This window comes from Gymnogyps californianus, chromosome 1 (genome assembly GCF_018139145.2).
Source record: "Gymnogyps californianus isolate 813 chromosome 1, ASM1813914v2, whole genome shotgun sequence".
NCBI lineage: Eukaryota > Metazoa > Chordata > Aves > Accipitriformes > Cathartidae > Gymnogyps > Gymnogyps californianus.
In genome coordinates this window covers 167783405-167795909 of record NC_059471.1, presented here as the reverse complement: position 1 = coordinate 167795909, position 12505 = coordinate 167783405, and the positions used below count along the sequence as shown (strand labels likewise).

The window sequence follows — 12505 nt, the reverse complement described above, 5'->3', positions numbered from 1 at the left end:
TTGTGTCTAAGTGGATGCCCAGCACTTTTGCTGCAATAGATGTTTAGTTCAACTAACTAGTTCAAACAGTAGAGCAGTGGGAATACTGTTCTCAATGTCAGTTATGAACACTGTTGAAGAGGGAGCTGTTTCTGATGGCTTAGACCCAGTTTTGCGAGGAAATACTTCATTACGTGAAAGCTGTATATATTTGTTAAATATTTTTAGCAGTATCTCATAATTGTGCTTAGTATTTAAACAAAATAAGTTTTTTTGGCTTCTTCATCTGTAAATACAAAATGTAGCCAGTATTTAAATTTACTGTGTGCTTGGGTTTTGTTCTTACCATGTTTATATACTGAGCAAAAATGCATCTTTGCTTGTCCTTTTTGGTTCCTATTGCTCTCAGCATGGGAAGGTTTCCTTCCATGAGAAGCAGAAGTTAGCTCAGCTGTTGCAGCAGCAAAGGGCCCGTGTTGCTCCGCAGACAGGAAGAAACTGGGAACTCATTGGTCCGTCCAGCATCAGAGTGCTGTTGTTGAACCAGGATCTGAAAGTTTCCAACCACTAAGGAGCTGTTTTTGAACTGTGGGCTATCCTAGTGGCATCGTACGTAGCTGCCTATCACTTATTTTCAGAGCAGTTTTGCATATATTTAATTGTTTTCTGTATAAACAGATGAGTCTCCTTTAGCAAGCACTACATGCTTCTCACCCTAAATCATTCTGTGTCAAAGCAGGTTTCTTACAGCTACGTTAAATAGTTCATTGTGTCCAACTGTCGAAGCAAAGCCTTTAGGTCGAACTGATTGAGCATTCGTACACTCCCATCAGCCTTTCATGGGTGGTGATACCAGCATCTATTATAGTATATGGTTACTTTAGTGAATGCCATCTGGCTTCTTTGTTTACAGGACTTGGTGTATTTCTAGAACCAGTGGTGTTAGTCACTGATCCTGTCAGATACAGAACAGAGCCTGAGAGCAAGTGGGACTTTAGCACCTTGAGGGGAATTCACCTCTACTTAAATTCACTGGGCAATGATACACTTATCTATCATTGATCTACATGTAGATCTTTGCTCATTTCCAACATGAGCTGATTCTAGACTTTCAGCCATCTTCTCTTTATTCTTTCACCTTTTTTCGTCACTGATAAAACTGATTTACCACTTAAGGCCTCGACAATTTAAGCATGTAGTAATCTGCTACTAATTTTACAGAATGGAATACCCTTTATGGCTAGTTACAGTGTTGTTTTAATGATCTTTGAAATAATATCCCTCAAACTGTTTAAATTCCATCCTTCTTCCTTTTAAACTGTCTCTATCTTTGCAGATGTGTATAACTTTCTTAGATATTTATAAGAGCAAGGTCATAGTACTCTGCTGCGAGCTCCTGGATCTTGCAGTCCTTTGATCCACTGGAGAGGAACTAAAGCAGCAGCAGTTTTAGTTAAAAACTGTGAATTCATAATCTTGAAGCATATCCTTAGCAATGGCATCATCCCATATAGGTGGCAAACAGAGCAGTCTGTACATATTAGAGCAGCTGGTTTACTCCTCTGATTTGGCAAGGCAAGCTTTTAATTTGTAACTTCCATATACTCTTCCAAATTTGTCTTCATACCTTCAGGAGCATATTTCTATTGTTGCTGTCATTATTAAAATGTTGTTATTACCAGGCAGAGTTATGCAATGGACAAGGGGGCTTGATCTTTATAAAATAAGTATCTCACGTCAATTTTGCACTTCAGGTTTTACTACATGCTTCACCTTTGTCCTGGTTTCAGCTGGGATAGAGTTAATTTTCTTCTTAGTAGCTGGTACAGTGCTGTGTTTTGGATTTAGTGTGAGAATACTGTTGATAACACACTGATGTTTTAGTTGTTGCTAAGTAGCGCTTATCCTAAGTGAAGGACTTTTCAGTTTCCCATGCTCTGCCAGCAAGCAGGTGTGCAAGAAGCTGGGAGGGAGCATGGCCAGGACAGCTGACCTGAATTAGCCAAAGGGGTATTCCATACCATAGAATGTCATCCTCAGTATATAGCCTGGGGGGAGTTGGCCAGGAGGGGCGGATCGCTGCTCGGGCATCGGTCAGCGGGTGGTGAGCAATTGCATTGTGCATCACTTGTCTTTTCTTGGGTTTTATGTCTCTTTTTTTGTTACATTCCTTTTCATTGCAATTATTATTTTATTATTATTCTTATTATTCTTAGTTAGTAGTGTATTTTATTTTACTTTAGTTATTAAACTGTTCTTAACCCACGAGTTTTACTTCCCCCCCCCCAATCCTCCTCCCCATCCCACTGGGAGGGGGGAGGGGTGAGCAGCTGCGTGGTGCTCAGTTGCTGTCTGGGGTTAAACCATAACCTTTCTTTTAAACTTTGCATTTAGATACTTCTGGAATGTCAAATCTTTAGCTCAGCCCAGGCAACTAGGGAATTACATACTTACCTGTTTGCAAAAGCAGGTAACTGAGCACCACTAAAATTGTCATTAATGTGAACTGCCTACTTTCAGAATACCATCCTGACGTATTCAATGTATAGATTAGAAATTGAAAATAGGGGTAGGTGGGGCTTGGTGAGGTCATCTAGCCCATTTACCTTCTCAAGGGTAAATTAGTGTTTGTGAGTAAATGTTGCTTTCCTGTTCCTAAAAACCTCTCTTTAGAGACATTTTACAGTATTTCCAGGCATCTATTCCAGCACTTAACTCCATTACCAGTAGAAAGTTTTTACTGAATATAAATATCTCTTGCTGCAATTTAAAAGCGGTACTTTTGATCCACCCACAATGGAAATCCATTTCCTCTTTATAGCTCTCACATTTTCAAAGACAGTTAATATGTTTCTTTCTATCTTCTCTACATGATTCTGTGTCCTTCAACTCTTCCCTGACAACTATACTTTATTTAGTCATCTGATCATTTCCACTGTTTTCCTCCAGACTCCTTCTAGTTGATCCACAATATTATTGAATGAAGGAGCCCCAGACGGGGCACTATGTTCCATCCACAGCCTGATCAGTGCCAGAGTAGAAATGTAATTTCATGTGTCTAACAGTCAGTGCTGTTGTTTATATGTACTAGTATGTAGTTTGGCTTTTTGCTTGCAGCAGGGTATAGTTGACTACTAGGGTCCTCACATCTTTTTCTCAGTGGTTCTGCCCAGTCAGTTCTCATATATTTGTGCATTTGACTATTCCAAAGCACAAAAATTTGCAGCCACTGTCACCAAACCACTGTGTCTGAAATCCAATTCTTCCTGGGCTGTATCTCTGATTTTCCAGTATTATTTTCGATTCTAATTGTGCCCTTCAGTATCCTTGCAGATTTTCCCAATGTCAGCAGATTTATGAGCTGAAACACTTTTCTTTCACCCACTGGAAATATTAAAGAATATTGGACTTCAGACAAATCCTCACTCAATATATTGTTCCTGTCTGAAAATGGTAACTACACTCTGATTATCCAGGAGACTGTTCTATGCCCCTAATAGCAACTTCTCCTGGCCTATGCATTTTGCTTATGAGTATCTCATGACACCGGGTCAAAAGCCATACTGAAAACAAAATGCAGAATGTCTTTGGCTTCTTTCTATTCATAAGACCTGTTACTGCATTGGAAAATTAAATTGGAGTGATTTAACATCTTCTATTCTCAACAAACCCCCACTGGCTGTCACTTATCTCCTTGCTACCTTCCAGATAGCTTCCTGTAAATTTTGCTTGATTATTTCTTCCAATATTTTCCAATGATTTGAAGCTGATTTGCCTATAATTTTACTATTTTACTTCTCGTTTTAAAGTTGGGCACCAAATCTCTTTTCTGGTCTTACCAATTTTTCTTGCCATCTGCAGGTTTTCAAAGTCTGTAAAAATTTTGAGATTTGTTAGTTGAAGTTTTTCAAGATGAGCTTCATCAGACCTACCTTATATCAAAATAGCTAAGTTATTTAAGTGCTCTCTAACACAGTGTTTCAATGTATTCTAACCAGCATTCTCACCATTTTTTTCGTGTGTGCCAGTCCTGCGTAATGAAAATGCCTGGACCCTGCCTGAGTAAGTCAAAAACATCATGCAACACTCAATCTTTTTCTTTTTTTTTTAATCCCTTTTCTTCTTTCCCTTTAAAGGCAAACTTGAAGTTTCCTGTGACAACCTACAGCGTACTACAGTACCTTTAACACAGCCTGCCATATACATAGAAAACAAAGACCCAATCCCTGAAGAGCAGGTAAAAAAAAAATAGGACCATTTAAAATAATAATTGGGGCTTGTTTGCTATATCCATTCCTTTTTCAGTTGCTTGTGCAGTGACCTCTTGTCTTGCCAAGACAGATCAAGTAGGTAGCCAGTGCCATTTCATAATTGGACTTACAGAAAAAAATTATGTATATTCCTTTTGCTGTTCCATGAGGAGGTATTCCCCATCCTGGAAAAAAGAGCACTAGCATTCACTTCTTCTCATATATATCATTAGAAATAAGTGACCAGAGGAGAGCAGCAACACAAATCAGAGTAATACAGAAAAAAATGTGAATTGCTAAAAAGAGGTATATAAAATAGAGTCCTACTTGCATATTGTTAGATGAACTGACACAGCTGCAAAAGTGACAAGCTCCAGAACAAACCAGCCTGTCTTCAGTTTGAGTAATCTCTGCATTTTTGGGTACCTAAAACAGACTGTGACACTGAACAGTTTTGTGTTGTTTGGGGAACTTTTGTGTGATGGTTGGGCCGTCTTGAAGAGAGGCTGGCCTCCTCCATCCCAGAACTGAGTGGCAGATGCATTCTGAAAGCAGATTGAATACCCATGCTCTGCTCTGTCCCTCCCTTGCCTTCTCCCAAGCCTACCCCACATGTATTCTCTCTAGATATTTTTTCCATATCAAAGAGCTGGGACTAATAACTTTACTGGCTGGCTGTTATAACATAAATGGAGCTCTGTTTTTTCATGCTTGTAAGCCAATATAGTTAAAATTGAAGGAGGAGTTTGCTATTCTCAACATCCCCTTAATAAGGATTTACATAAGTTAAATTAGCAAGATGCCTGACTGAGGAAGAATTGCTTACAGTGTAAATGAAAAAAAAAAAAAAGAAACCCACATCAGCATTGCTTATTTCCACCTGTAATTATGGGGAAATGGACTCTCATTTTCAAGGTATATCACTTGATCATACTTGTCTATGAAAGTAAATCTTAGGTGACTGCAGTAATGTTAACTTTCGATGAGAGGACTTGCTCCAAAATTATACAAATATAACTGAGAGCAGTGTCAGATCCACTGGCTCTGCTCAAACAGGGCTCCATCCTATTACTGTGATTGGCTGGTGTTGAGATCACTTGATTGTGCATCAGATTGTAGGACAGGGTCTACACTGACAGTGAAGATCAAAATTTTTTTTTCTTTTTTTCTTTAGGAATTGGAAGCATATGTTGATTATTCAGATACGGAGAATGATTACAAAAGGGAAGATTTTTACTGCTTTTCCCAGGAAGAAAGAGAGAGACAAGAGCGAGAGAGACAGGAATCTAAGAGGGTGTTACAAGAATTGAAATCTGTACTGGGATTTAAAGCTTCAGAAATAGAAAGACAGAAATGGAAACAGCTGCTATTCAGCGACCATGGTAAGCATTGCTTTTGAAAATTAATTCCTTTCTAAGAAAGGGTAGGTGTCTGTTTGCCATCAACTTCTGACTATGTTAGAATTCGGACAGTGCTTAGCTATAGTAGTGTCTTTGACAGAGCTGTGTGGCCTCAGTTTGCTATTCCATCTCTTTATATTATTTGTACCAATCATTTTACTATATATTGAACTCAGAGAAATGGGAATTTGGCTCTAAACAAAATATTGAGCTAAAATATTAAACACACAAAATATTAAGACAGCATAAAGAGAACTGTCAGGCTATAAACCACACAAACGGAACTGACTTTCTTTCATGGCTTTCCAGTAAATATGAATTTTAATCAGGGTGCATAAATAAATTACTTTGCAGAATTTAAAGAAACCATCAGAAATTATCCCAGACTTACAAAAATATATAGGTTAAAATGAAGAGCTAGACTTTGAAATATTAAAGGCTCATAAAAGAGTAAGACTGGCTTTTGTTTCCATGAGAGACTGAGTATACAGAACATGTTTAAAAAAAAAAGAAACAAAAAAAACCCAACCAAAAACCTAACAAGAAGAGTTCTTCCAAACGAGCCTTTACTAACTCTGAGGACTGCTGGGTAGCTCCATCCACTTGCACTTGAAGGCAGGAATATGAAAATTTCTCTTGCCTCAACAAGACAGTCTGTCTCTGTTCCAGCAATAAGACTGGATACAACTTGACTCCTTTCACTGCTTGAGCTGTTTGATTTATTATCTTTAAAATTGGCAGTAGTTTTGTCTTTTCCTTTTTCCCTTCTTTTTGCCATTTTCATTCCTTCCTCTTAAAGACAGGTTAGGAAAAGCTCTCTAAAAAATTTCATGTTCTGTGTTATGAAAAACAACCCTCAAGTCTGGCAACATATCCAAGGATTCTGCCTCTGCCAGTGTCTACCAGAAAAAAAGATGATGGATTGTGTCTTTCAATAATTTAGTGGGAACACACAGTAACAGACCATACCTATTTATGAGACTGTTTCTTTTGACATCAAACCCACAAAAATATCTGTTCTTCACAACTTTCTTCTTTATGTCCATTTAGCTACAACTATGGTAAAAGAAATCACTTGGCCATTGGTATTGACTTCTAGTTAAAACTAAGACATCAGATTGCGTCAGAGTCTGCTCAAGAGTAGGATTTCTGTATTATCCTTATGGTGTGAGATGTGACACCACAAAACTCTTCACATAAATCTCTTCAAGTCTTCCTTTCCTCCTTGTTGAAGGGAGAAGGAAGGAATCCTACCTCCAGTTCAAGTCTTGACAGATCTAGTGACTGCTGCAGAAAGAGTTCTTGTCAGGAGAGTTTGCATAGGATATTGCCTTATCTAGGTTAGCAGCTGATACCTGTCCACATCCATATATCCTCAGGCCATTTGTGGCCATAGCTGGAAATAATCAGCTGACTCCTGTCATCTTCAGTAACTGTTCACCTGAAAGCCTTTGTGGCTCATGTTGGTTCCTTTCCTTTCCATGTATAGATATTACATTGTTTTAGGATTAGAGATTCAATGGTGGGGAGGGAGGAAAGTGTGGTTTCCTCCAGCTGCCTAGGACTAATCATTGATTACTTCCGTCCTGTACAAAACTGGAAAACATGAGGGCAGTTCATGAAAGAAAGTAATATTGTCTCCTTTTGGCTCAGAGATTGTGTGTGTCTAATCTGAAAGACTGATATGGACAGGAGACATAACATCTTCTACTGTTTTTTAAGGAATTTCTTCATTCTTTCTTCAAAAGAAACACCAGTCAGTTAAATATGACATAATGGACCCTGGCATATTACTGCTGCAGACTAATTTATCCATATGCACGAGTCATTCCTTAAAGAAACATTTTTGTGAGCTGTGCTTTCCACATCCGTGGCTTGCTTTATCTTGAAGATTTAAACCCAGAAAGTTTCATATTCTTGTCTCCATTGGCCCAAGCCAACAGATGGCCGTGATACCACACTTTTCCATAGCCCTCTTAAATCTTGCTTTTACAGGACGATCATATTGCAGAAATCCTGTGTTCTCCTAACTTGTGATTATTGTGAAAAAAGATCCTGAAATATTCAAAGGCTTTAATCCGTTAGTCAAGGCATGCAGCAAGCCATTCTGATTTGTTAGGGGTTTTGGTTTGTTGAAGGAGGGGCTGGTGAGGGTTTCCACATAAAAGAGGTCAGCTCCAAACAAGTTGATATGTCTAAAGAACACAGCATGAAGTCAACTGGAAGTGATAGGCTGGATTCCAGAAGAAAAACATCATCTTAGCAGAGCACCAGACTAAAGCAAATTTGCCCAGGCCCAGCACCATGGTAATACTGCTTACGGTCTGGGCAGTAGGTCATTTATGGGAGTGTAGGTGAGCTTATATTTTTGGTCCTTTGGCATCCTGTTGAGCCAGTAAAATGGAAGTGCTTTTGAAGAGGTCTGTGAGGTTGTTATTGGCTTCGTCTTCATTTGTCAAACGTTGTAAAACAACTTTCTTCTGGTGCAAAATCACTTCTAGCCTTTCCCCTAACCTCTCCCCCAAAACAGTTCATTTTGTCAGTAGTTGCATTGTACCCAACTGCTTCCCCTTCTCCCACCTTGTCCGTACAACAGTTCTTATACAGCTGTTTCTCGGATTTGGAAAGCTACACTCTGAGAATTGATGAATTCCACCTTGCTTATTAACTAATCAACTCAGCAAATTGACCAGCTACCAATCTGAAGTATCTATTTATTTTTCGAGAAATTTTGGCTTTGGAAATATTCTTTGGAGGAAGTAGGCAACAAGTTTGCTCCCAAATGATAAGATTACTGTGCATATTCCTGCCTCTTCAAGCAAATGGGCAGAAATAAGCAGCAGCATGTTTTTTACAAGATCGGGAAAGAACTACCCCGTTAACAATTGAGACGAGTCTGGTGCAGTGCTCCTTCGGTATATAAGATTTTAAAACTAACAATACAATACAAATTTGAAGCCACGGTCTTTCAGTGTGCTAATGACAATAATTATCAGTGTGACAACCATAGTGATGCGCCTGCCTTCAGCTACCTAAAATAGATATTACTGAAATAGGATGCGATGGAAAAATCCTAATACCGTAAATTTTGTTTCCCGTGAAAAGTTTGTGTATTTCCCAGAGTTATTTTCATCTCTGCTTACAGGGGTAAAGTCAGAATGGAATTAGAAAGGGAAATGCTACTTGGGAATCTGCTGTTGCCGCTCTCATTTATGTTCGTGCTGCTACTCTAATGGAGCTACTGCAGTTTAGGGAATCTGTTACTTGGAAATGGACATTATATCATTTTCATAAAAAGAAAGACGTCTGTTCTTCAAGAAGTGATTGTACCGAGTTATACTAACCCCTAACACTGGGAGGAGAGACTTCCTGGCAAGCATCCCGTTGCTGGCAATGGGACTCGCTGCTGCTACTAACTTCAAGAGAGGCTAAATTAAACCACACTTTATTTGTGAGGACACCTTGCCTGACTGTATGAATACGTGTTGTATTTATATGTTGTGGTGTATGAGATCAGATATTGCCTATAAGGACTTTTTCATGTACCAGCTGTCTTTATTGGATTAGGTAAACTGTTGTTTAAAATAGTTCAAATCTGTATACAGTGCAGTAGTTTTACTTGTTTTTTACTTTAACGTTGAATGCAGCATCTGTGTTTGATGCCGGTTTTAAACATCATCAATTTCATGCTGTCTCTTTATGTCACAGATTTTAAGGAGTAGTTACAACAAGTAGCTATCACATTTCGCTTCAGCTTTGTGATTAGAAAACACTGTTTTATTTTAAGTTTTGTTTGATTGTGGTTTTTGTTTCTGTTGTTTTGGGGTTTTTTTAAAGCTGTTTTGACCCTTACAATCTTGTATCTTTTCAGACACAAATAAATTATTTATATATAGCAGCTTGCTTTTAGTTATCATTTAATTTTTTTCCCCCTTTTTAAGCTGCAGTGAAACCCTTGTCTTCTGTAGAACCGCTGAAGCTACTAAATAATTTGGAATCACATATGAATTCAGATACAGAAAAGCAGAACTGCAGCCAAAGTTGTGATAAATCTGAAGAAAAAGACTCTAATCCAAAAATGAATGCTGCTGATAAAAGCAGGACAGAATATTTGTATGAAGATCCTGAGATAGAGGAAGACAAAGACAGTACTACTGATGAAGGTATTTCTACAGGGGCTGAAGAAAGAATGTGTTATCAGCATGAAGGGGAAGTTGAAGAACTCAAGCGGAGCAATATGGATGGAGCAGAGGTTTCACAGTCTCCCTCTAAGGATGCATTACATTCAAAAATCAAGCATAGGCTGGCCCAGCTCCACATATCAACAGATTTAAACTTCACAGCTGGTCTGGCTGCACAAGTTGCTGCCAGGTCTTTCACTTTTACTACAATGCAAGAAGAGACTTTTGGAGAGGAGGAGGAGGAGGAGGAAGAGAAGACACAGGAGCGTGAAGACCTTGTGGAGGACTGTGAGAATGAAGATAGAAGCTCTGAAAGTGAAGAAAAAGTATAAGTCTGAGCTGAACTTTGTTAAACCAACAGCAGGCAATTTGATGGAAAAAACTAAATTGGGGGTTTGAAGATGAAAATACTGGATGGAAAAAAAGAAGACCTAAATATAATACATCTTGCTCCCTAAGTCTGATACACAAAATAGGACTTCTAAGTATATTGAAAATTTGCAGGTAAGAGAAGTTTAGGCTGCATCCAAGAAATAGTTGGCTGTTCCCTTTTTAAGATCCTAGTGTTGGCTTTTAGAATTTACCTTTGTGTTTTCTGTTTTATTTATTTATATTATAATGTATTGTGGTTTTTTGTTTCTAAAAAGAAGGAAAAACAATGTCTTGAATTACAACAGACTCCATTTTTTTTGCTCTCTGATTCTGTTGTCATGGTGTCAATATTTGTTCCAACAAAAAAGCCAGGACATTTCTTTTGGAAGAACCTGAACTGTTCCCTGTGATCTTTCCCGACCACTTTTGTTTCACTTCTTGTGTCTGCAGTGTGTTGGCTAAGCCACCGTAGGCATTTGTGGTTCTGTGGCTAGTGATGTGGCTCCCAACTAAAATGTAGAATTTTAAATAAAAACTTGAAAGAGCTAGTATTTGATGTGTCCTGGGGTATGGGGCTGAAATAGTATAAAGTTAGTCATGCTTCATATTAAGGTTTATTTAGAATTTTATGAAGGGTTAATAAATGATTTCTAGATGTTGTAACTCATGTTAGAGAAATGTGTAGTATATGTTAGGGAGGGTTATAAGCATATCAGTAGAAGGTACTATAGACAGCTAGAAGCTATCTGTTGGATTGATAATAGATGAGAAGTAAATACCTATTTATTAGAACAGCTATTAATTATTTGTTAACCTTTTGTAAATTGAACCTTAATATAATTGTTTGATTTGATATAATGGTTGATTGTACATTTTTGTTTATGTCCTGAAGTAATTTTCTTAAAGCAAAATTATCTGAGTGCTTAACAACATACAGTATTTTGTTTAAACAGCATACTTGCTTTTCCCTTATGTTCTTTCATTTTTCCTTAGATCACAACTATAACCTGTGTGATTAAGAATCCATGCGAGAACAAGAATTGTGTATTTTCTAAGGTGTATCTTGTAACTTAGTTGACTCTGAAGTCTGGATGTTTGGTATGAGGTTACGTGGGTTGGTTTTTTCTCTGTGGTGGTGTTGCGAGGAGCAGCAAACTGATGCTCACCTCACAGAGGAGCTGGTTAGTGGTTTCACTGCCTTCTCTTCCTTTTGCCCTCTGACACAAAATGAAGCAAAGGTCTCATGTCTCTAATGGCGAGAGAGCCGCCTCTTTGTATGGAATACAAAGGACCCAGATACGTTTCCAGTCACAAAACACCTCATCAGTTACTTAGGGTGTTTATTGTCTCTTGCTGATTCTATAGAATAAAGGGGTTTTTAGATGCAAGTGGTTCGGAGCAATATCTTTCCTAGGATGCTGTCGTGGGAAGTGGGGAAGCTAATGAAGGTCAGCAGGTTTGGGTGGAACTCTTAACCATATGTTAGAAAACAAGTGCTTTCTTTTAACCTCCTCCTCTCTTCTATTAGTGATTTTGTATGAACACTGCTAAATATGTGGATTTTTTCACAGACCGTAAAGAGGTAAATATCCATTGATAGAGAAGGGAGTGTGTGACTTACACTGTTCTTTCACAATATAATGCCTGTCTTCTCCCTCACACACGGATTTTGGGAAGAGAATGTTTTGCCATTCTTCATTAACCAGTAACACTGTGTTCTGTGCCCTTAATTTTGTGTAAGTGACTGGAAGCTGAATGGATGATGTCTTTGGGAACTTGTAAAAGAAAAAAAAAAAAGATGCTTCTCATAGTGTATTCAGAAGCTAAGCCTCCTCTTAGTGGTAGAGTATATTCTTCTATAACCTGTAAAGGTTAGGCTAAGATGATGAAACACTTTTATTTTCTCTGTGGTAAGCAATTTTTTTAATCAAGTCTCGAACAACGGCTTTGGATAAATTGTGTTTGAAGCATTGTCCGTGCTTCTGAAAAAGAAGTCTTCCTCATCCTTGACTTGAGATCCTTGAGTTCACAAAGTGCCCAGATATGTTTTGTTCCTAGCTAATTGTTCTGACTGCCTAAATGTATGTTCCATTAATATTTTTCCATGAACTCACCCACCAGCGTCTCATGATCTGATATTGTGGATCCTAGAAATGATACTCCTGAACTTTTCCCATGGGATCCGAATCTTAATTTACAATGTGTATGGCTATGATTCCACCCTGGAAAAATGATCAGATTTAGGATATGAATTATCACTGTCCTCACAGTTTTGGATGAAGTCAGTAGTAGCCTGAGTGCTTTGCATTGCTACTAAAATAGG

At 38.2% G+C, this 12505-nt stretch overlaps 1 protein-coding gene across 1 annotated transcript in view; it reads left to right on the top strand.

The window, feature by feature from the left end:
• Positions 1–11137, top strand: part of VEZT (vezatin, adherens junctions transmembrane protein) — a 36303-nt gene extending 25166 nt beyond the window's left edge. Inside the window, exons 7-9 of the mRNA XM_050908585.1 lie at positions 4116–4216; positions 5404–5611; positions 9571–11137. Of these exons, the coding sequence (XP_050764542.1) occupies positions 4116–4216; positions 5404–5611; positions 9571–10142 (881 nt within the window). The 3' untranslated portion in view covers positions 10143–11137. The remainder of the gene's footprint in view (positions 1–4115; positions 4217–5403; positions 5612–9570) is intronic.
• Positions 11138–12505: the final 1368 nt, after the last annotated feature.